At 38.1% G+C, this 26437-nt stretch overlaps 1 protein-coding gene across 4 annotated transcripts in view; it reads right to left on the bottom strand.

Moving 5' to 3' along the window:
* Positions 1-26437, bottom strand: part of LOC121539130 (lysyl oxidase homolog 3B-like) — a 117194-nt gene that overhangs the window by 84776 nt on the left and 5981 nt on the right. For all 4 annotated transcript variants that reach the window (XR_005995318.2, XM_041847402.2, XM_041847404.2 and 1 more), the window contains exon 2: positions 20375-20708. Coding sequence is in view for 3 of the 4 variants with exons in the window: in XM_041847402.2 (XP_041703336.1) it covers positions 20375-20699 (325 nt within the window). In the remaining variant the exon portion in view is untranslated. The remainder of the gene's footprint in view (positions 1-20374; positions 20709-26437) is intronic.

Genomic DNA, 26437 nt, shown 5'->3' with positions numbered 1-26437 from the left:
GGCCCTTATCTCTATGAATGGTGTTATATATGTAATAAATGCTCTATGACAGGTTAAGACAGTTCATCACCTAGGCCCTTATCTCTATGAATGGTGTTATGTATGTAATAAATGCTCTATGACAGTTCATCACCTAGGCCCTTATCTCTATGAACGGTGTTATATATGTAATAAATGCTCTATGACAGTTCATCACCTAGGCCCTTATCTCTATGAATGGTGTTATGTATGTAATAAATGCTCTATGACAGGTTAAGACTGTTCATCACCTAGGCCCTTATCTCTATGAATGGTGTTATGTATGTAATAAATGCTCTATAACAGTTCATCACCTAGGCCCTTATCTCTATGAATGGTGTTATATATGTAATAAATGCTCTATGACAGGTTAAGACAGTTCATCACCTAGGCCCTTATCTCTATGAATGGTGTTATGTATGTAATAAATGCTCTATGACAGTTCATCACCTAGGCCCTTATGTCTATGAATGGTGTTATATATGTAATAAATGCTCTATGACAGGTTAAGACTGTTCATCACCTAGGCCCTTATCTCTATGAACGGTGTTATGTATGTAATTAATGCTCTATGACAGTTCATCACCTAGGCCTTATCTCTATGAATGGTGTTATGTATGTAATAAATGCTCTATGACAGGTTAAGACTGTTCATCACCTAGTCCCTTATCTCTATGAATGGTGTTATGTATGTAATAAATGCTCTATAACAGTTCATCACCTAGGCCCTTATCTCTATGAATGGTGTTATATATGTAATAAATGCTCTATGACAGTTCATCACCTAGGCCCTTATCTCTATGAATGGTGTTATGTATGTAATAAATGCTCTATGACAGTTCATCACATAGGCCCTTATGTCTATGAATGGTGTTATATATGTAATAAATGCTCTATGACAGGTTAAGACAGTTCATCACCTAGGCCCTTATCTCTATGAATGGTGTTATGTATGTAATAAATGATCTATGACAGTTCATCACCTAGGCCCTTATCTCTATGAATGGTGTTATGTATGTAATAAATGCTCTATGATAGTTCATCACCTAGGCCCTTATCTCTATGAATGGTGTTATGTATGTAATAAATGCTCTATGACAGTTCATCACCTAGGCCCTTATCTCTATGAACGGTGTTATATATGTAATAAATGCTCTATGACAGTTCATCACCTAGGCCCTTATCTCTATGAACGGTGTTATGTATGTAATAAATTCTCTATGACAGGTTAAGACAGATAATCACCTAGGCCCTTATCTCTATGAACAGTGTTATGTATGTAATAAATGCTCTATAACAGTTCATCACCTAGGCCCTTATCTCTATGAACGGTGTTATGTATGTAATAAATGCTCTATGACAGTTCATCACCTAGGCCCTTATCTCTATGAACGGTGTTATGTATGTAATAAATGCTCTATGACAGGTTAAGACAGATAATCACCTAGGCCCTTATCTCTATGAACAGTGTTATGTATGTAATAAATGCTCTATAACAGTTCATCACCTAGGCCCTTATCTCTATGAACGGTGTTATATATGTAATAAATGCTCTATGACAGTTCATCACATAGGCCCCTTATGTCTATGAATGGTGTTATATATGTAATAAATGCTCTATGACAGGTTAAGACAGTTCATCACCTAGGCCCTTATCTCTATGAATGGTGTTATGTATGTAATAAATGCTCTATGACAGTTCATCACCTAGGCCCTTATCTCTATGAATGGTGTTATGTATGTAATAAATGCTCTATGACAGTTCATCACCTAGGCCCTTATCTCTATGAACGGTGTTATGTATGTAATAAATGCTCTATGACAGTTCATCACCTAGGCCCTTATGTCTATGAATGGTGTTATATATGTAATAAATGCTCTATTACAGGTTAAGACAGTTCATCACCAGGGCCTTATCTCTATGAATGGTGTTATGTATGTAATAAATGCTCTATGACAGTTAATCACCTAGGCCCTTATCTCTATGAATGGTGTTATGTATGTAATAAATGCTCTATGACAGTTCATCACCTAGGCCCTTATCTCTATGAATGGTGTTATGTATGTAATAAATGCTCTATAACAGTTCATCACCTAGGCCCTTATCTCTATGAATGGTGTTATGTATGTAATAAATGCTCTATAACAGTTCATCACCTAGGCCCTTATCTCTATGAATGGTGTTATGTATGTAATAAAAGCTCTATGACAGGTTAAGACAGTTCATCACCTAGGCCCTTATCTCTATGAACGGTGTTATATATGTAATAAATGCTCTATGACAGGTTAAGACAGTTCATCACCTAGGCCCTTATCTCTATGAATGGTGTTATGTATGTAATAAATGCTCTATGACAGTTCATCACCTAGGCCCTTATCTCTATGAATGGTGTTATGTATGTAATAAATGCTCTATAACAGTTCATCACCTAGGCCCTTATCTCTATGAATGGTGTTATGTATGTAATAAATGCTCTATAACAGTTCATCACCTAGGCCCTTATCTCTATGAACGGTGTTATGTATGTAATAAATGCTCTATGACAGGTTAAGACTGTTCATCACCTAGGCCCTTATCTCTATGAATGGTGTTATGTATGTAATAAATGCTCTATAACAGTTCATCACCTAGGCCCTTATCTCTATGAATGGTGTTATGTATGTAATAAAGCTCTATGACAGGTTAAGACAGTTCATCACCTAGGCCCTTATCTCTATGAACGGTGTTATATATGTAATAAATGCTCTATGACAGGTTAAGACTGTTCATCACCTAGGCCCTTATCTCTATGAATGATGTTATGTATGTAATAAATGCTCTATAACAGTTCATCACCTAGGCCCTTATCTCTATGAATGGTGTTATATATGTAATAAATGCTCTATGACAGGTTAAGACTGTTTATCACCTAGGCCCTTATCTCTATGAATGGTGTTATGTATGTAATAAATGCTCTATGACAGGTTAAGACTGTTCATCACCTAGGCCCTTATCTCTATGAATGGTGTTATGTATGTAATAAATGCTCTATAACAGTTCATCACCTAGGCCCTTATCTCTATGAATGGTGTTATATATGTAATAAATGCTCTATGACAGGTTAAGACAGTTCATCACCTAGGCCCTTATCTCTATGAATGGTGTTATGTATGTAATAAATGCTCTATGACAGTTCATCACCTAGGCCCTTATCTCTATGAACGGTGTTATATATGTAATAAATGCTCTATGACAGTTCATCACCTAGGCCCTTATCTCTATGAATGGTGTTATGTATGTAATAAATGCTCTATGACAGGTTAAGACTGTTCATCACCTAGGCCCTTATCTCTATGAATGGTGTTATGTATGTAATAAATGCTCTATAACAGTTCATCACCTAGGCCCTTATCTCTATGAATGGTGTTATATATGTAATAAATGCTCTATGACAGGTTAAGACAGTTCATCACCTAGGCCCTTATCTCTATGAATGGTGTTATGTATGTAATAAATGCTCTATGACAGTTCATCACCTAGGCCCTTATGTCTATGAATGGTGTTATATATGTAATAAATGCTCTATGACAGGTTAAGACTGTTCATCACCTAGGCCCTTATCTCTATGAACGGTGTTATGTATGTAATAAATGCTCTATGACAGTTCATCACCTAGGCCCTTATCTCTATGAATGGTGTTATGTATGTAATAAATGCTCTATGACAGGTTAAGACTGTTCATCACCTAGTCCCTTATCTCTATGAATGGTGTTATGTATGTAATAAATGCTCTATAACAGTTCATCACCTAGGCCCTTATCTCTATGAATGGTGTTATATATGTAATAAATGCTCTATGACAGTTCATCACCTAGGCCCTTATCTCTATGAATGGTGTTATGTATGTAATAAATGCTCTATGACAGTTCATCACATAGGCCCTTATGTCTATGAATGGTGTTATATATGTAATAAATGCTCTATGACAGGTTAAGACAGTTCATCACCTAGGCCCTTATCTCTATGAATGGTGTTATGTATGTAATAAATGCTCTATGACAGTTCATCACCTAGGCCCTTATCTCTATGAATGGTGTTATGTATGTAATAAATGCTCTATGATAGTTCATCACCTAGGCCCTTATCTCTATGAATGGTGTTATGTATGTAATAAATGCTCTATGACAGTTCATCACCTAGGCCCTTATCTCTATGAACGGTGTTATATATGTAATAAATGCTCTATGACAGTTCATCACCTAGGCCCTTATCTCTATGAACGGTGTTATGTATGTAATAAATTCTCTATGACAGGTTAAGACAGATAATCACCTAGGCCCTTATCTCTATGAACAGTGTTATGTATGTAATAAATGCTCTATAACAGTTCATCACCTAGGCCCTTATCTCTATGAACGGTGTTATGTATGTAATAAATGCTCTATGACAGTTCATCACCTAGGCCCTTATCTCTATGAACGGTGTTATGTATGTAATAAATGCTCTATGACAGGTTAAGACAGTTCATCACCTAGGCCCTTATCTCTATGAACAGTGTTATGTATGTAATAAATGCTCTATAACAGTTCATCACCTAGGCCCTTATCTCTATGAACGGTGTTATATATGTAATAAATGCTCTATGACAGTTCATCACATAGGCCCTTATGTCTATGAATGGTGTTATATATGTAATAAATGCTCTATGACAGGTTAAGACAGTTCATCACCTAGGCCCTTATCTCTATGAATGGTGTTATGTATGTAATAAATGCTCTATGACAGTTCATCACCTAGGCCCTTATCTCTATGAATGGTGTTATGTATGTAATAAATGCTCTATGACAGTTCATCACCTAGGCCCTTATCTCTATGAACGGTGTTATGTATGTAATAAATGCTCTATGACAGTTCATCACCTAGGCCCTTATGTCTATGAATGGTGTTATATATGTAATAAATGCTCTATTACAGGTTAAGACAGTTCATCACCAGGGCCTTATCTCTATGAATGGTGTTATGTATGTAATAAATGCTCTATGACAGTTAATCACCTAGGCCCTTATCTCTATGAATGGTGTTATGTATGTAATAAATGCTCTATGACAGTTCATCACCTAGGCCCCTTATCTCTATGAATGGTGTTATGTATGTAATAAATGCTCTATAACAGTTCATCACCTAGGCCCTTATCTCTATGAATGGTGTTATGTATGTAATAAATGCTCTATAACAGTTCATCACCTAGGCCCTTATCTCTATGAATGGTGTTATGTATGTAATAAAAGCTCTATGACAGGTTAAGACAGTTCATCACCTAGGCCCTTATCTCTATGAACGGTGTTATATATGTAATAAATGCTCTATGACAGGTTAAGACAGTTCATCACCTAGGCCCTTATCTCTATGAATGGTGTTATGTATGTAATAAATGCTCTATGACAGTTCATCACCCTAGGCCCTTATCTCTATGAATGGTGTTATGTATGTAATAAATGCTCTATAACAGTTCATCACCTAGGCCCTTATCTCTATGAATGGTGTTATGTATGTAATAAAAGCTCTATGACAGGTTAAGACAGTTCATCACCTAGGCCCTTATCTCTATGAACGGTGTTATATATGTAATAAATGCTCTATGACAGGTTAAGACTGTTCATCACCTAGGCCCTTATCTCTATGAATGATGTTATGTATGTAATACATGCTCTATAACAGTTCATCACCTAGGCCCTTATCTCTATGAATGGTGTTATATATGTAATAAATGCTCTATGACAGGTTAAGACTGTTCATCACCTAGGCCCTTATCTCTATGAATGGTGTTATGTATGTAATAAATGCTCTATAACAGTTCATCACCTAGGCCCTTATCTCTATGAATGGTGTTATATATGTAATAAATGCTCTATGACAGGTTAAGACAGTTCATCACCTAGGCCCTTATCTCTATGAATGGTGTTATGTATGTAATAAATGCTCTATGACAGTTCATCACCTAGGCCCTTATCTCTATGAACGGTGTTATGTATGTAATAAATGCTCTATGACAGTTCATCACCTAGGCCCCTTATGTCTATGAATGGTGTTATATATGTAATAAATGCTCTATTACAGGTTAAGACAGTTCATCACCAGGGCCTTATCTCTATGAATGGTGTTATGTATGTAATAAATGCTCTATGACAGTTAATCACCTAGGCCCTTATCTCTATGAATGGTGTTATGTATGTAATAAATGCTCTATGACAGTTCATTACCTAGGCCCTTATCTCTATGAATGGTGTTATGTATGTAATAAATGCTCTATGACAGTTCATCACCTAGGCCCTTATCTCTATGAATGGTGTTATGTATGTAATAAATGCTCTATGACAGGTTAAGACTGTTCATCACCTAGGCCCTTATCTCTATGAATGGTGTTATGTATGTAATAAATGCTCTATAACAGTTCATCACCTAGGCCCTTATCTCTATGAATGGTGTTATATATGTAATAAATGCTCTATGACAGGTTAAGACAGTTCATCACCTAGGCCCTTATCTCTATGAATGGTGTTATGTATGTAATAAATGCTCTATGACAGTTCATCACCTAGGCCCTTATCTCTATGAACGGTGTTATATATGTAATAAATGCTCTATGACAGTTCATCACCTAGGCCCTTATCTCTATGAATGGTGTTATGTATGTAATAAATGCTCTATGACAGGTTAAGACTGTTCATCACCTAGGCCCTTATCTCTATGAATGGTGTTATGTATGTAATAAATGCTCTATAACAGTTCATCACCTAGGCCCTTATCTCTATGAATGGTGTTATATATGTAATAAATGCTCTATGACAGGTTAAGACAGTTCATCACCTAGGCCCTTATCTCTATGAATGGTGTTATGTATGTAATAAATGCTCTATGACAGTTCATCACCTAGGCCCTTATGTCTATGAATGGTGTTATATATGTAATAAATGCTCTATGACAGGTTAAGACTGTTCATCACCTAGGCCCTTATCTCTATGAACGGTGTTATGTATGTAATAAATGCTCTATGACAGTTCATCACCTAGGCCCTTATCTCTATGAATGGTGTTATGTATGTAATAAATGCTCTATGACAGGTTAAGACTGTTCATCACCTAGTCCCTTATCTCTATGAATGGTGTTATGTATGTAATAAATGCTCTATAACAGTTCATCACCTAGGCCCTTATCTCTATGAATGGTGTTTTATATGTAATAAATGCTCTATGACAGTTCATCACCTAGGCCCTTATCTCTATGAATGGTGTTATGTATGTAATAAATGCTCTATGACAGTTCATCACATAGGCCCTTATGTCTATGAATGGTGTTATATATGTAATAAATGCTCTATGACAGGTTAAGACAGTTCATCACCTAGGCCCTTATCTCTATGAATGGTGTTATGTATGTAATAAATGCTCTATGACAGTTCATCACCTAGGCCCTTATCTCTATGAATGGTGTTATGTATGTAATAAATGCTCTATGATAGTTCATCACCTAGGCCCTTATCTCTATGAATGGTGTTATGTATGTAATAAATGCTCTATGACAGTTCATCACCTAGGCCCTTATCTCTATGAACGGTGTTATATATGTAATAAATGCTCTATGACAGTTCATCCCCTAGGCCCTTATCTCTATGAACGGTGTTATGTATGTAATAAATTCTCTATGACAGGTTAAGACAGATAATCACCTAGGCCCTTATCTCTATGAACAGTGTTATGTATGTAATAAATGCTCTATAACAGTTCATCACCTAGGCCCTTATCTCTATGAACGGTGTTATGTATGTAATAAATGCTCTATGACAGTTCATCACCTAGGCCCTTATCTCTATGAACGGTGTTATGTATGTAATAAATGCTCTATGACAGGTTAAGACAGATAATCACCTAGGCCCTTATCTCTATGAACAGTGTTATGTATGTAATAAATGCTCTATAACAGTTCATCACCTAGGCCCTTATCTCTATGAACGGTGTTATATATGTAATAAATGCTCTATGACAGTTCATCACATAGGCCCTTATGTCTATGAATGGTGTTATATATGTAATAAATGCTCTATGACAGGTTAAGACAGTTCATCACCTAGGCCCTTATCTCTATGAATGGTGTTATGTATGTAATAAATGCTCTATGACAGTTCATCACCTAGGCCCTTATCTCTATGAATGGTGTTATGTATGTAATAAATGCTCTATGACAGTTCATCACCTAGGCCCTTATCTCTATGAACGGTGTTATGTATGTAATAAATGCTCTATGACAGTTCATCACCTAGGCCCTTATGTCTATGAATGGTGTTATATATGTAATAAATGCTCTATTACAGGTTAAGACAGTTCATCACCAGGGCCTTATCTCTATGAATGGTGTTATGTATGTAATAAATGCTCTATGACAGTTAATCACCTAGGCCCTTATCTCTATGAATGGTGTTATGTATGTAATAAATGCTCTATGACAGTTCATTACCTAGGCCCTTATCTCTATGAATGGTGTTATGTATGTAATAAATGCTCTATGACAGTTCATCACCTAGGCCCTTATCTCTATGAATGGTGTTATGTATGTAATAAATGCTCTATGACAGGTTAAGACTGTTCATCACCTAGGCCCTTATCTCTATGAATGGTGTTATGTATGTAATAAATGCTCTATAACAGTTCATCACCTAGGCCCTTATCTCTATGAATGGTGTTATATATGTAATAAATGCTCTATGACAGGTTAAGACAGTTCATCACCTAGGCCCTTATCTCTATGAATGGTGTTATGTATGTAATAAATGCTCTATGACAGTTCATCACCTAGGCCCTTATCTCTATGAACGGTGTTATATATGTAATAAATGCTCTATGACAGTTCATCACCTAGGCCCTTATCTCTATGAATGGTGTTATGTATGTAATAAATGCTCTATGACAGGTTAAGACTGTTCATCACCTAGGCCCTTATCTCTATGAATGGTGTTATGTATGTAATAAATGCTCTATAACAGTTCATCACCTAGGCCCTTATCTCTATGAATGGTGTTATATATGTAATAAATGCTCTATGACAGGTTAAGACAGTTCATCACCTAGGCCCTTATCTCTATGAATGGTGTTATGTATGTAATAAATGCTCTATGACAGTTCATCACCTAGGCCCTTATCTCTATGAACGGTGTTATGTATGTAATAAATGCTCTATGACAGGTTAAGACAGATAATCACCTAGGCCCTTATCTCTATGAACGGTGTTATATATGTAATAAATGCTCTATGACAGTTCATCACCTAGGCCCTTATCTCTATGAATGGTGTTATGTATGTAATAAATGCTCTATGACAGGTTAAGACTGTTCATCACCTAGGCCCATATCTCTATGAATGGTGTTATGTATGTAATAAATGCTCTATAACAGTTCATCACCTAGGCCCTTATCTCTATGAATGGTGTTATTTATGTAATAAATGCTCTATGACAGTTCATCACCTAGGCCCTTATCTCTATGAATGGTGTTATGTATGTAATAAAAGCTCTATGACAGGTTAAGACAGTTCATCACCTAGGCCCTTATCTCTATGAACGGTGTTATATATGTAATAAATGCTCTATGACAGGTTAAGACTGTTCATCACCTCAGGCCCTTATCTCTATGAATGATGTTATGTATGTAATAAATGCTCTATAACAGTTCATCACCTAGGCCCTTATCTCTATGAATGGTGTTATATATGTAATAAATGCTCTATGACAGGTTAAGACTGTTTATCACCTAGGCCCTTATCTCTATGAATGGTGTTATGTATGTAATAAATGCTCTATAACAGTTCATCACCTAGGCCCTTATCTCTATGAATGGTGTTATATATGTAATAAATGCTCTATGACAGTTCATCACCTAGGCCCTTATCTCTATGAACGGTGTTATGTATGTAATAAATGCTCTATAACAGTTCATCACCTAGGCCCTTATCTCTATGAATGGTGTTATATATGTAATAAATGCTCTATGACAGGTTAAGACAGTTCATCACCTAGGCCCTTATCTCTATGAATGGTGTTATGTATGTAATAAATGCTCTATGACAGTTCATCACCTAGGCCCTTATCTCTATGAACGGTGTTATGTATGTAATAAATGCTCTATGACAGTTCATCACCTAGGCCCTTATGTCTATGAATGGTGTTATATATGTAATAAATGCTCTATGATAGGTTAAGACAGTTCATCACCTAGGCCCTTATCTCTATGAATGGTGTTATGTATGTAATAAATGCTCTATGACAGTTCATCACCTAGGCCCTTATCTCTATGAATGGTGTTATGTATGTAATAAATGCTCTATAACAGTTCATCACCTAGGCCCTTATCTCTATGAATGGTGTTATGTATGTAATAAAAGCTCTATGACAGGTTAAGACAGTTCATCACCTAGGCCCTTATCTCTATGAACGGTGTTATATATGTAATAAATGCTCTATGACAGGTTAAGACTGTTCATCACCTAGGCCCTTATCTCTATGAATGATGTTATGTATGTAATACATGCTCTATAACAGTTCATCACCTAGGCCCTTATCTCTATGAATGGTGTTATATATGTAATAAATGCTCTATGACAGGTTAAGACTGTTCATCACCTAGGCCCTTATCTCTATGAATGGTGTTATGTATGTAATAAATGCTCTATAACAGTTCATCACCTAGGCCCTTATCTCTATGAATGGTGTTATATATGTAATAAATGCTCTATGACAGGTTAAGACAGTTCATCACCTAGGCCCTTATCTCTATGAATGGTGTTATGTATGTAATAAATGCTCTATGACAGTTCATCACCTAGGCCCTTATCTCTATGAACGGTGTTATGTATGTAATAAATGCTCTATGACAGTTCATCACCTAGGCCCTTATGTCTATGAATGGTGTTATATATGTAATAAATGCTCTATTACAGGTTAAGACAGTTCATCACCAGGGCCTTATCTCTATGAATGGTGTTATGTATGTAATAAATGCTCTATGACAGTTAATCACCTAGGCCCTTATCTCTATGAATGGTGTTATGTATGTAATAAATGCTCTATGACAGTTCATTACCTAGGCCCTTATCTCTATGAATGGTGTTATGTATGTAATAAATGCTCTATGACAGTTCATCACCTAGGCCCTTATCTCTATGAATGGTGTTATGTATGTAATAAATGCTCTATGACAGGTTAAGACTGTTCATCACCTAGGCCCTTATCTCTATGAATGGTGTTATGTATGTAATAAATGCTCTATAACAGTTCATCACCTAGGCCCTTATCTCTATGAATGGTGTTATATATGTAATAAATGCTCTATGACAGGTTAAGACAGTTCATCACCTAGGCCCTTATCTCTATGAATGGTGTTATGTATGTAATAAATGCTCTATGACAGTTCATCACCTAGGCCCTTATCTCTATGAACGGTGTTATATATGTAATAAATGCTCTATGACAGTTCATCACCTAGGCCCTTATCTCTATGAATGGTGTTATGTATGTAATAAATGCTCTATGACAGGTTAAGACTGTTCATCACCTAGGCCCTTATCTCTATGAATGGTGTTATGTATGTAATAAATGCTCTATAACAGTTCATCACCTAGGCCCTTATCTCTATGAATGGTGTTATATATGTAATAAATGCTCTATGACAGGTTAAGACAGTTCATCACCTAGGCCCTTATCTCTATGAATGGTGTTATGTATGTAATAAATGCTCTATGACAGTTCATCACCTAGGCCCTTATGTCTATGAATGGTGTTATATATGTAATAAATGCTCTATGACAGGTTAAGACTGTTCATCACCTAGGCCCTTATCTCTATGAACGGTGTTATGTATGTAATAAATGCTCTATGACAGTTCATCACCTAGGCCCTTATCTCTATGAATGGTGTTATGTATGTAATAAATGCTCTATGACAGGTTAAGACTGTTCATCACCTAGTCCCTTATCTCTATGAATGGTGTTATGTATGTAATAAATGCTCTATAACAGTTCATCACCTAGGCCCTTATCTCTATGAATGGTGTTATATATGTAATAAATGCTCTATGACAGTTCATCACCTAGGCCCTTATCTCTATGAATGGTGTTATGTATGTAATAAATGCTCTATGACAGTTCATCACATAGGCCCTTATGTCTATGAATGGTGTTATATATGTAATAAATGCTCTATGACAGGTTAAGACAGTTCATCACCTAGGCCCTTATCTCTATGAATGGTGTTATGTATGTAATAAATGCTCTATGACAGTTCATCACCTAGGCCCTTATCTCTATGAATGGTGTTATGTATGTAATAAATGCTCTATGATAGTTCATCACCTAGGCCCTTATCTCTATGAATGGTGTTATGTATGTAATAAATGCTCTATGACAGTTCATCACCTAGGCCCTTATCTCTATGAACGGTGTTATATATGTAATAAATGCTCTATGACAGTTCATCACCTAGGCCCTTATCTCTATGAACGGTGTTATGTATGTAATAAATTCTCTATGACAGGTTAAGACAGATAATCACCTAGGCCCTTATCTCTATGAACAGTGTTATGTATGTAATAAATGCTCTATAACAGTTCATCACCTAGGCCCTTATCTCTATGAACGGTGTTATGTATGTAATAAATGCTCTATGACAGTTCATCACCTAGGCCCTTATCTCTATGAACGGTGTTATGTATGTAATAAATGCTCTATGACAGGTTAAGACAGATAATCACCTAGGCCCTTATCTCTATGAACAGTGTTATGTATGTAATAAATGCTCTATAACAGTTCATCACCTAGGCCCTTATCTCTATGAACGGTGTTATATATGTAATAAATGCTCTATGACAGTTCATCACATAGGCCCTTATGTCTATGAATGGTGTTATATATGTAATAAATGCTCTATGACAGGTTAAGACAGTTCATCACCTAGGCCCTTATCTCTATGAATGGTGTTATGTATGTAATAAATGCTCTATGACAGTTCATCACCTAGGCCCTTATCTCTATGAATGGTGTTATGTATGTAATAAATGCTCTATGACAGTTCATCACCTAGGCCCTTATCTCTATGAACGGTGTTATGTATGTAATAAATGCTCTATGACAGTTCATCACCTAGGCCCTTATGTCTATGAATGGTGTTATATATGTAATAAATGCTCTATTACAGGTTAAGACAGTTCATCACCAGGGCCTTATCTCTATGAATGGTGTTATGTATGTAATAAATGCTCTATGACAGTTAATCACCTAGGCCCTTATCTCTATGAATGGTGTTATGTATGTAATAAATGCTCTATGACAGTTCATCACCTAGGCCCTTATCTCTATGAATGGTGTTATGTATGTAATAAATGCTCTATAACAGTTCATCACCTAGGCCCTTATCTCTATGAATGGTGTTATGTATGTAATAAATGCTCTATAACAGTTCATCACCTAGGCCCTTATCTCTATGAATGGTGTTATGTATGTAATAAAAGCTCTATGACAGGTTAAGACAGTTCATCACCTAGGCCCTTATCTCTATGAACGGTGTTATATATGTAATAAATGCTCTATGACAGGTTAAGACAGTTCATCACCTAGGCCCTTATCTCTATGAATGGTGTTATGTATGTAATAAATGCTCTATGACAGTTCATCACCTAGGCCCTTATCTCTATGAATGGTGTTATGTATGTAATAAATGCTCTATAACAGTTCATCACCTAGGCCCTTATCTCTATGAATGGTGTTATGTATGTAATAAAAGCTCTATGACAGGTTAAGACAGTTCATCACCTAGGCCCTTATCTCTATGAACGGTGTTATATATGTAATAAATGCTCTATGACAGGTTAAGACTGTTCATCACCTAGGCCCTTATCTCTATGAATGATGTTATGTATGTAATACATGCTCTATAACAGTTCATCACCTAGGCCCTTATCTCTATGAATGGTGTTATATATGTAATAAATGCTCTATGACAGGTTAAGACTGTTCATCACCTAGGCCCTTATCTCTATGAATGGTGTTATGTATGTAATAAATGCTCTATAACAGTTCATCACCTAGGCCCTTATCTCTATGAATGGTGTTATATATGTAATAAATGCTCTATGACAGGTTAAGACAGTTCATCACCTAGGCCCTTATCTCTATGAATGGTGTTATGTATGTAATAAATGCTCTATGACAGTTCATCACCTAGGCCCTTATCTCTATGAACGGTGTTATGTATGTAATAAATGCTCTATGACAGTTCATCACCTAGGCCCTTATGTCTATGAATGGTGTTATATATGTAATAAATGCTCTATTACAGGTTAAGACAGTTCATCACCAGGGCCTTATCTCTATGAATGGTGTTATGTATGTAATAAATGCTCTATGACAGTTAATCACCTAGGCCCTTATCTCTATGAATGGTGTTATGTATGTAATAAATGCTCTATGACAGTTCATTACCTAGGCCCTTATCTCTATGAATGGTGTTATGTATGTAATAAATGCTCTATGACAGTTCATCACCTAGGCCCTTATCTCTATGAATGGTGTTATGTATGTAATAAATGCTCTATGACAGGTTAAGACTGTTCATCACCTAGGCCCTTATCTCTATGAATGGTGTTATGTATGTAATAAATGCTCTATAACAGTTCATCACCTAGGCCCTTATCTCTATGAATGGTGTTATATATGTAATAAATGCTCTATGACAGGTTAAGACAGTTCATCACCTAGGCCCTTATCTCTATGAATGGTGTTATGTATGTAATAAATGCTCTATGACAGTTCATCACCTAGGCCCTTATCTCTATGAACGGTGTTATATATGTAATAAATGCTCTATGACAGTTCATCACCTAGGCCCTTATCTCTATGAATGGTGTTATGTATGTAATAAATGCTCTATGACAGGTTAAGACTGTTCATCACCTAGGCCCTTATCTCTATGAATGGTGTTATGTATGTAATAAATGCTCTATAACAGTTCATCACCTAGGCCCTTATCTCTATGAATGGTGTTATATATGTAATAAATGCTCTATGACAGGTTAAGACAGTTCATCACCTAGGCCCTTATCTCTATGAATGGTGTTATGTATGTAATAAATGCTCTATGACAGTTCATCACCTAGGCCCTTATGTCTATGAATGGTGTTATATATGTAATAAATGCTCTATGACAGGTTAAGACTGTTCATCACCTAGGCCCTTATCTCTATGAACGGTGTTATGTATGTAATAAATGCTCTATGACAGTTCATCACCTAGGCCCTTATCTCTATGAATGGTGTTATGTATGTAATAAATGCTCTATGACAGGTTAAGACTGTTCATCACCTAGTCCCTTATCTCTATGAATGGTGTTATGTATGTAATAAATGCTCTATAACAGTTCATCACCTAGGCCCTTATCTCTATGAATGGTGTTTTATATGTAATAAATGCTCTATGACAGTTCATCACCTAGGCCCTTATCTCTATGAATGGTGTTATGTATGTAATAAATGCTCTATGACAGTTCATCACATAGGCCCTTATGTCTATGAATGGTGTTATATATGTAATAAATGCTCTATGACAGGTTAAGACAGTTCATCACCTAGGCCCTTATCTCTATGAATGGTGTTATGTATGTAATAAATGCTCTATGACAGTTCATCACCTAGGCCCTTATCTCTATGAATGGTGTTATGTATGTAATAAATGCTCTATGATAGTTCATCACCTAGGCCCTTATCTCTATGAATGGTGTTATGTATGTAATAAATGCTCTATGACAGTTCATCACCTAGGCCCTTATCTCTATGAACGGTGTTATATATGTAATAAATGCTCTATGACAGTTCATCACCTAGGCCCTTATCTCTATGAACGGTGTTATGTATGTAATAAATTCTCTATGACAGGTTAAGACAGATAATCACCTAGGCCCTTATCTCTATGAACAGTGTTATGTATGTAATAAATGCTCTATAACAGTTCATCACCTAGGCCCTTATCTCTATGAACGGTGTTATGTATGTAATAAATGCTCTATGACAGTTCATCACCTAGGCCCTTATCTCTATGAACGGTGTTATGTATGTAATAAATGCTCTATGACAGGTTAAGACAGATAATCACCTAGGCCCTTATCTCTATGAACAGTGTTATGTATGTAATAAATGCTCTATAACAGTTCATCACCTAGGCCCTTATCTCTATGAACGGTGTTATATATGTAATAAATGCTCTATGACAGTTCATCACATAGGCCCTTATGTCTATGAATGGTGTTATATATGTAATAAATGCTCTATGACAGGTTAAGACAGTTCATCACCTAGGCCCTTATCTCTATGAATGGTGTTATGTATGTAATAAATGCTCTATGACAGTTCATCACCTAGGCCCTTATCTCTATGAATGGTGTTATGTATGTAATAAATGCTCTATGACAGTTCATCACCTAGGCCCTTATCTCTATGAACGGTGTTATGTATGTAATAAATGCTCTATGACAGTTCATCACCTAGGCCCTTATGTCTATGAATGGTGTTATATATGTAATAAATGCTCTATTACAGGTTAAGACAGTTCATCACCAGGGCCTTATCTCTATGAATGGTGTTATGTATGTAATAAATGCTCTATGACAGTTAATCACCTAGGCCCTTATCTCTATGAATGGTGTTATGTATGTAATAAATGCTCTATGACAGTTCATTACCTAGGCCCTTATCTCTATGAATGGTGTTATGTATGTAATAAATGCTCTATGACAGTTCATCACCTAGGCCCTTATCTCTATGAATGGTGTTATGTATGTAATAAATGCTCTATGACAGGTTAAGACTGTTCATCACCTAGGCCCTTATCTCTATGAATGGTGTTATGTATGTAATAAATGCTCTATAACAGTTCATCACCTAGGCCCTTATCTCTATGAATGGTGTTATATATGTAATAAATGCTCTATGACAGGTTAAGACAGTTCATCACCTAGGCCCTTATCTCTATGAATGGTGTTATGTATGTAATAAATGCTCTATGACAGTTCATCACCTAGGCCCTTATCTCTATGAACGGTGTTATATATGTAATAAATGCTCTATGACAGTTCATCACCTAGGCCCTTATCTCTATGAATGGTGTTATGTATGTAATAAATGCTCTATGACAGGTTAAGACTGTTCATCACCTAGGCCCTTATCTCTATGAATGGTGTTATGTATGTAATAAATGCTCTATAACAGTTCATCACCTAGGCCCTTATCTCTATGAATGGTGTTATATATGTAATAAATGCTCTATGACAGGTTAAGACAGTTCATCACCTAGGCCCTTATCTCTATGAATGGTGTTATGTATGTAATAAATGCTCTATGACAGTTCATCACCTAGGCCCTTATCTCTATGAACGGTGTTATGTATGTAATAAATGCTCTATGACAGGTTAAGACAGATAATCACCTAGGCCCTTATCTCTATGAACGGTGTTATATATGTAATAAATGCTCTATGACAGTTCATCACCTAGGCCCTTATCTCTATGAATGGTGTTATGTATGTAATAAATGCTCTATGACAGGTTAAGACTGTTCATCACCTAGGCCCATATCTCTATGAATGGTGTTATGTATGTAATAAATGCTCTATAACAGTTCATCACCTAGGCCCTTATCTCTATGAATGGTGTTATTTATGTAATAAATGCTCTATGACAGTTCATCACCTAGGCCCTTATCTCTATGAATGGTGTTATGTATGTAATAAATGCTCTATGACAGTTCATCACATAGGCCCTTATGTCTATGAATGGTGTTATATATGTAATAAATGCTCTATGACAGGTTAAGACAGTTCATCACCTAGGCCCTTATCTCTATGAATGGTGTTATGTATGTAATAAATGCTCTATGACAGTTCATCACCTAGGCCCTTATCTCTATGAATGATGTTATGTATGTAATAAATGCTCTATGACAGTTCATCACCTAGGCCCTTATCTCTATGAATGGTGTTATGTATGTAATAAATGCTCTATGACAGTTCATCACCTAGGCCCTTATCTCTATGAACGGTGTTATATATGTAATAAATGCTCTATGACAGTTCATCACCTAGGCCCTTATCTCTATGAACGGTGTTATGTATGTAATAAATTCTCTATGACAGGTTAAGACAGATAATCACCTAGGCCCTTATCTCTATGAACAGTGTTATGTATGTAATAAATGCTCTATAACAGTTCATCACCTAGGCCCTTATCTCTATGAACGGTGTTATGTATGTAATAAATGCTCTATGACAGTTCATCACCTAGGCCCTTATCTCTATGAATGGTGTTATGTATGTAATAAATGCTCTATGACAGTTCATCACCTAGGCCCTTATCTCTATGAATGGTGTTATGTATGTAATAAATGCTCTATGACAGTTCATCACCTAGGCCCTTATCTCTATGAACGGTGTTATATATGTAATAAATGCTCTATGACAGTTCATCACCTAGGCCCTTATCTCTATGAACGGTGTTATGTATGTAATAAATTCTCTATGACAGGTTAAGACAGATAATCACCTAGGCCCTTATCTCTATGAACAGTGTTATGTATGTAATAAATGCTCTATAACAGTTCATCACCTAGGCCCTTATCTCTATGAACGGTGTTATGTATGTAATAAATGCTCTATGACAGTTCATCACCTAGGCCCTTATCTCTATGAACGGTGTTATGTATGTAATAAATGCTCTATGACAGGTTAAGACAGGCCCTTGCCGTACTTTGCGCTCTGTGTCCATCCTTTATACTCACTGTATGAAAGGTGTTAAAAATGTATATTAACTGCTCTATGACAGTTTATACCAGTTATATTACTGACCTAGGCCCTTTTAAGACAGTAGGTCTCTCACCTAGTCCTTTATGAATGTTGTTATAAGACAGTAGATCTCTCACCTAGTCCTTTTTTAATGTTGTTTTAAGACAGTAGGTCTCTCACCTAGTCCTTTATGAATGTTGTTATAAGACAGTAGATCTCTCACTTAGTCCTTTTTGAATGTTGTTTTAAGACAGTAGATCTCTCACTTAGTCCTTTTTGAATGTTGTTTTAAGACAGTAGATCTCTCACCTAGTCCTTTTTGAATGTTGTTTTAAGACAGTAGATCTCTCACCTAGTCCTTTATGAATGTTGTTTTAAGACAGTAGGTCTCTCACCTAGTCCTTTATGAATGTTGTTTTAAGACAGTAGGTCTCTCACATAGTCCTTTATGAATGTTGTTTTAAGACAGTAGGTCTCTCACCTAGTCCTTTATGAATGTTGTTTTAAGACAGTAGGTCTCTCACCTAGTCCTTTAAGAATGTTGTTTTAAGACAGTAGGTCTCTCACCTAGTCCTTTATGAATGTTGTTTTAAGACAGTATATCTCTCACCTAGTCCTTTTTTAATGTTGTTTTAAGACAGTAGGTCTCTCACCTAGTCCTTTATGAATGTTGTTATAAGACAGTAGATCTCTCACCTAGTCCTTTTTTAATGTTGTTTTAAGACAGTAGGTCTCTCACCTAGTCCTTTATGAATGTTGTTATAAGACAGTAGATCTCTCACTTAGTCCTTTTTGAATGTTGTTTTAAGACAGTAGATCTCTCACTTAGTCCTTTTTGAATGTTGTTTTAAGACAGTAGATCTCTCACCTAGTCCTTTATGAATGTTGTTTTAAGACAGTAGGTCTCTCACCTAGTCCTTTATGAATGTTGTTTTAAGACAGTAGGTCTCTCACCTAGTCCTTTTTGAATGTTGTTTTAAGACAGTAGATCTCTCACTTAGTCCTTTTTGAATGTTGTTTTAAGACAGTATATCTCTCACCTAGTCCTTTTTGAATGTTGTTTTAAGACAGTAGGTCTCTCACCTAGTCCTTTTTGAATGTTGTTTTAAGACAGTAGGTCTCTCACCTAGTCCTTTATGAATGTTGTTTTAAGACAGTAGGTCTCTCACCTAGTCCTTTATGAATGTTGTTTTAAGACAGTAGGTCTCTCACCTAGTCCTTTATGAATGTTGTTTTAAGACAGTAGGTCTCTCACCTAGTCCTTTATGAATGTTGTTTTAAGACAGTAGGTCTCTCACCTAGTCCTTTATGAATGTTGTTTTAAGACAGTAGATCTCTCACCTAGTCCTTTATGAATGTTGTTTTAAGACAGTAGGTCTCTCACCTAGTCCTTTATGAATGTTGTTTTAAGACAGTAGGTCTCTCACCTAGTCCTTTTTGAATGTTGTTTTAAGACAGTAGATCTCTCACTTAGTCCTTTTTGAATGTTGTTTTAAGACAGTAGGTCTCTCACCTAGGCCCTTGCCGTACTTGGCGCTATGTGTCCACCCCGTAGCGGAGACGAAGCCCAGCTGGCGACAGAGGACGTTGGCGTTGGACAGAGAGAAGTCGTCATCACAGATGGTCCCCCACTCTCCCTTGTAGAAGACCTCGATGCGCCCCTCATTGTGCTTCCGGGGGTACCCCACCAGACGAAACTGCAGCCGGACCTTTTGGGGTTTGGGGGAGGTGATGCCCTGGGGACGGGGCGTGGTCTGGGCCAGGATCCAGGCAGGAAGCCACACCCCTAACAGGAAGCTGATGACTGAACATTGCTGCCACCATCTTGAGGTCTTCATCTTTCAAACCTGTAGGGGCAGGGACAGGAGAGGTCAATAGGTCCGCTGGGAGGGGCAGGGACAGGAGAGGTCAATAGATCTCTGGGAGGGTTACTGGTCAGGTGGTAGGGTTGCTGTACTACTCACTGAATGTGTCCCAAATGAAACCCTATTCCCTATACAGTATAGTAGACTCATGTTGACCAAGGCCCAGGACCTCTATAGGGAATAGGGACTCACTCAGGTAAGAAGACTTTTAGGAGCCCAACAGCAAAGTGTTCTACAGAAATAGGCTAGTCGAAAACAAACCAAGAAATGAAGAAAAATACCCCAAATAAACACGCCAATTTGATAGATTGTTACGTCAAAGAAGACGTGAACTCAGTGAGATTATTTTTCAAAGACCTTTCCTCAGTGATGTCTGAGGCCGAGTGGGTTAGAACCAGAGGTAAATACCTTTCCTCAGTGATGTCTGAGGCCGAGTGGGTTAGAACCAGAGCGGTAAAGAGTGTTAAATACAGTTGAAGTAATATGGCTACAGGTTCATCTGCCTCACCTAAAGCCCATTCTGGTGGGAAGCTGCTATAGACCACCAAGTGCTAACAGTCAGTATCTGGATAACATGTGTGAAATGCTTGATAATGTATGTGATATCAACAGAGAGGTATATTTTCTGGGTGACCTAAATATTGCGTGTCTTTCATCAAGCTGCTCCCTTAAGAAAAAGCTTCAAACTTTATCCAGTGCCTGCAACCTGGTTCAGGTTATCAGTCAACCTACCAGGGTAGTTACAAACAGCACAGGAATGGAATCATCAACATGTATTGATCACATCTTTACTAATGCTGCAGAGATTTGTTTGAAAGCAGTATCCAGATCCATCGGATGTAGTGATCACAATATAGTAGCCATATCTAGGAAAACCAAAGTTCCAAAGGCTGGGCCTAATATTGTGTATAAGAGGTCATACAATACGTTTTGTAGTGATTCCTATGTTGTTGATGTAAAGAATATTTGCTGCACTTGACACATTTATGAAATTGCTTATCCCAGTTACTAATAACCCATTATAGAAAATGACTGTAAAAACTGTGGTCCTCTGTAGCTCAGCTGGTAGAGCACGGCGCTTGTAACGCTAAGGTAGTGGGTTCGATCCCCGGGATCACCCATACACAAAAAAAATTTATGCACGCATGACTGTAAGTCGCTTTGGATAAAAGCGTCTGCTAAATGGCATATTATTATTTATTATTTAACTGTTAAATCCCCGTGGATTGATGAGGAATTGAAAAATTGTATGGTTGAGAGGGATGAGGCAAAAGGAATGGCAAATAAGTCTGGCTGCACAACCGATTGGCAAACATACTGCAAATTGAGAAATCATGTGACTAAACTGAATAAAAAGAAGAAGAAACTACACTATGAAACAAAGATAAATGACATAAAGAATGATAGTAAAAAGCTTTGAAGCACCTTAAATTACATTTTGGGGAAAAAGGCAAACTCAGCTCATTGAATTAGATGGCTCATTCATCACAAAACCGACTGATATTGCCAACTACTTCAAAGATTTTTTTCATTGCCAACATTAGCAAACCTAGGCATGACATACCAGCAACAAACGCTGAAACTACACATCCAAGTACAGTGGGGGAAAAAAGTATTTAGTCAGCCACCAATTGTGCAAGTTCTCCCACTTAAAAAGATGAGAGAGGCCTGTAATTTTCATCATAGGTACACGTCAACTATGACAGACAAAATGAGAAAAAAACATTGTAGGATTTTTTATGAATTTATTTGCAAATTATGGTGGAAAATAAGTATTTGGTCAATAACAAAAGTTTCTCAATACTTTGTTATATACCCTTTGTTGGCAATGACATAGCTCAAACGTTTTCTGTAAGTCTTCACAAGGTTTTCACACACTGTTGCTGGTATTTTGGCCCATTCCTCTATGCAGATCTCCTCTAGAGCAGTGATGTTTTGGGGCTGTCGCTGGGCAACACAGACGTTCAACTCCCTCCAAAGATTTTCTATGGGGTTGAGATCTGGAGACTGGCTAGGCCACTCCAGGACCTTGAAATGCTTCTTACGAAGCCACTCTTTCGTTGCCCGGGCGGTGTGTTTGGGATCATTGTCATGCTGAAAGACCCAGCCACGTTTCATCTTCAATGCCCTTGCTGATGGAAGGAGGTTTTCACTCAAAATCTCACGATACATGGCCCCATTCATTCTTTCCTTTACACGGATCAGTCGTCCTGGTCCCTTTGCAGAAAAACAGCCCCAAAGCATGATGTTTCCACCCCATGCTTCACAGTAGGTATGGTGTTCTTTGGATGCAACTCAGCATTCTTTGTCCTCCAAACAGGACGAGTTGAGTTTTTACCAAAAAGTTATATTTTGGTTTCATCTGACCATATGCCATTCTCCCAATCCTCTTCTGGATCATCCAAATGCACTCTAGCAAACTTCAGACGGGCCTGGACATGTACTGGCTTAAGCAGGGGACACGTCTGGATTTGAGTCCCCTGGCGGCGTAGTGTGTTACTGATGGTAGGCTTTGTTACTTTGGTCCCAGCTCTCTGCAGGTCATTCACTAGGTCCCCCCGTGTGGTTCTGGGATTTTTGCTCACCGTTCTTGTGATCATTTTGACCCCACGGGGTGAGATCTTGCGTGGAGCCCCAGATCGAGGGAGATTATCAGTGGTCTTGTATGTCTTCCATCCCTTTCCCCCTTCTGATAACCAGGTGGCGAATCGCATCTCTGCATGTCTGGCCGACATATCAGTATGGATGACGGATCACCACCTCAAGCTGAACCCTGGCAAGACGGAGCTGCTCTTCCTCCCGGGGAAGGACTGCCCGTTCCATGATCTCGCCATCACGGTTGACAACTCCGTTGTGTCCTCCTCCCAGAGTGCGAAGAGCCTCGGCGTGACCCTGGACAACACCCTGTCGTTCTCCGCTAACATCAAGGTGGTGACCCGATCCTGCAGGTTCATGCTCTACAACATTCGGAGAGTACGACCCTGCCTTACACAGGAAGCGGCACAGGTCCTAATCCAGGCACTTGTCATCTCCCGTCTGGATTACTGCAACTCGCTGTTGGCTGGGCTCCCTGCCTGTGCCATTAAACCCTACAACTCATCCAGAATGCCGCAGCCCGTCTGGTGTTCAACCTTCCCAAGTTCTCTCACGTCACCCCCCTCCTCCGCACACTCCACTGGCTTCCAGTTGAAGCTCGCATCCGTTACAAGACTATGGTGCTTGCCTATGGAGCAGTGAGGGGGAACGGCACCTCCGTACCTTCAGGCTCTGATCAGTCCCTACACCCAAACGAGGGCATTGCGTTCATCCACCTCTGGCCTGCTGGCTCCCTTCCTCTGCGGAAGCATAGTTCCCGCTCAGCCCAGTCAAAACTGTTCGCTGCTCTGGCACCCCAATGGTGGAACAAGCTCCCTCACGACGCCAGGACAGCGGAGTCACTCACCACCTTCCGGAGACATTTGAAACCCCACCTCTTTAAGGAATACCTGGGATAGGATGAAGTAATCCTTCTACCCCCCAAAAAAAACAGCAAAAAAAAACATTTATTGTAAAGTGGTTAACCCACTGGCTATAGGGTGAATGCACCAATTTGTAAGTCGCTCTGGATAAGAGCGTCTGCTAAATGACTTAAATGTAAATGTAAATGTAATTTCCTAATAATTGCTCCCACAGTTGATTTCTTCAAACCAAGCTGCTTACCTATTGCAGATTCAGTCTTCCCAGCCTGGTGCAGGTCTACAGTTTTGTTTCTGGTGTCCTTTGACAGCTCTTTGGTCTTGGCCATAGTGGAGTTTGGAGTGTGACTGTTTGAGGTTGTGGACAGGTGTATTTTATACTGATAACAAGTTCAAACAGGTGCCATTAATACAGGTAACGAGTGGAGGACAGAGGAGCCTCTTAAATAAGAAGTTACAGGTCTGTGAGAGCCAGAAATCTTGCTTGTTTGTAGGTGACCAAATACTTATTTTCCACCATAATTTGCAAATAAATTCATTAAAAATCCTACAATGTGATCTTCTGGAATTTTTTTTCTCATTTTGTCTGTCATAGTTGACGTGTACATATGATGAAAATTACAGGCCTCTCTCATCTTTTTAAGTGGGAGAACTTGCACAATTGGTGGCTGACTAAATATTTTTTTCCCCACTGTATGTTGATATCAGTATTATTGTTACCAGTTGGAACAGGGGAACGTTGTAATCTCCACCTCCATTATGTTGATATCAGTATTATTGGAGCGTCATTATTTCTAGATAACCTACCTACACTTTCTCCTTCTGAACTTCTAACGTGAGTGGGACGAGTGTGGCTTCATGACAACCACACCAGCAGTCGCTCACCGATTTGAAAGCTCTCATGCAGTTCCTCTGACACTGCCAAAACACCAGCTATGCGGGAGTCGGCTATCTCAGTTAACGCTTGATCTGATTGAATCTCAGCCTTTGTCCGCGTCCAAATGGCACCCTATTCCCTATATAATGTACTATTTTTGACCATTTGTCTGTCATAGTTGACGTGTACCTATGATGAAAATTACAGGCCTCTCTCATCTTTTTAAGTGGGAGAACTTGCACAATTGGTGGCTGACTAAATACTTTTTTCCCCCACTGTATACCCTCCCTACTGTTATTTTATTTTACTTCTGCTCTTTTTTTCTCAACACTTTTTGTTTTATTCTACTTTTTTATTAAAAATAAATGCACTGTTGGTTAAGGGCTGTAAGTAAGCATTTCACTGTAATGTCTGCACCTGTTGTATTCATTTTACATTTTAGTCATTTAGCAGACGCTCTTATCCAGAGCGACTTACAGTTATATATATATTTTTTTATACTGGCCCCCCGTGGGAATCGAACCCACAACCCTGGCATTGCAAATGCCATGCTCGATCAACTGAGCTACATCCCTGCCGGCCATTCCCTCCCCTACCCTGGGCCAATTGTGCGCCGCCCATGAGTCTCCCAGTCGCGGCCGGCTGCGACAGAGCCTGGATTCGAACCAGGATCTCTAGTGGCACAGTTAGCACTGCGATGCAGTGCCTTAGACCACTGCGCCACTCATGCGCATGTGGCCAATAAAATGTGATTTGATTTGATCAAAGAATTGACGAGGGCACTAGAACAGTAATGTTTCTTCTAAGCTGCACGCGGGTGCACAGCTCCCCGGGACCATATATGGATCTGTGCCATTCACTGAACTGGACTGTGTTTACAGCATGAGTAGATGCGCTTGTATTGAGATCAAAGTATATTATATATGTATAAATATTTGGCCCTAAACAGAGTGAGGCAAAATACCTGACCACTGTGACTGACCCAGACTTAAGGAAAGCTTTGACTATGTACAGACTCAGTGAGCATAGCCTTGCTATTGAGAAAGGCCGCCGTAGGCAGACCTGGCTCTCAAGAGAAGACAGGCTATGTGCACACTGCACACAAAATGAGGTGGAAACTGAGCTGCACTTCCTAACCTCCTGCCAAATGTATGACCATATTAGAGACACATATTTCCCTCAGATTACACCAGACCCACAAAGAATTAGAAAACAAATCCAATTTTGATAAACTCCCTTATCTATTGGGTGAAATACCACAGTGTGCCATCACAGCAGCAAGATTTGTGACCTGTTGCCCCAAGAAAAGGGCAACCAGTGAAGAACAAACAACATTGTAAATACAACCCATATTTATCTGTTGATTTATTTTCCCTTTC

The sequence above is a fragment of the Coregonus clupeaformis genome, unplaced genomic scaffold (genome assembly GCF_020615455.1).
Source record: "Coregonus clupeaformis isolate EN_2021a unplaced genomic scaffold, ASM2061545v1 scaf0430, whole genome shotgun sequence".
NCBI lineage: Eukaryota > Metazoa > Chordata > Actinopteri > Salmoniformes > Salmonidae > Coregonus > Coregonus clupeaformis.
Note: the sequence above shows the minus strand (reverse complement) of the source record. Positions and strands in the feature narration are given on the sequence as shown.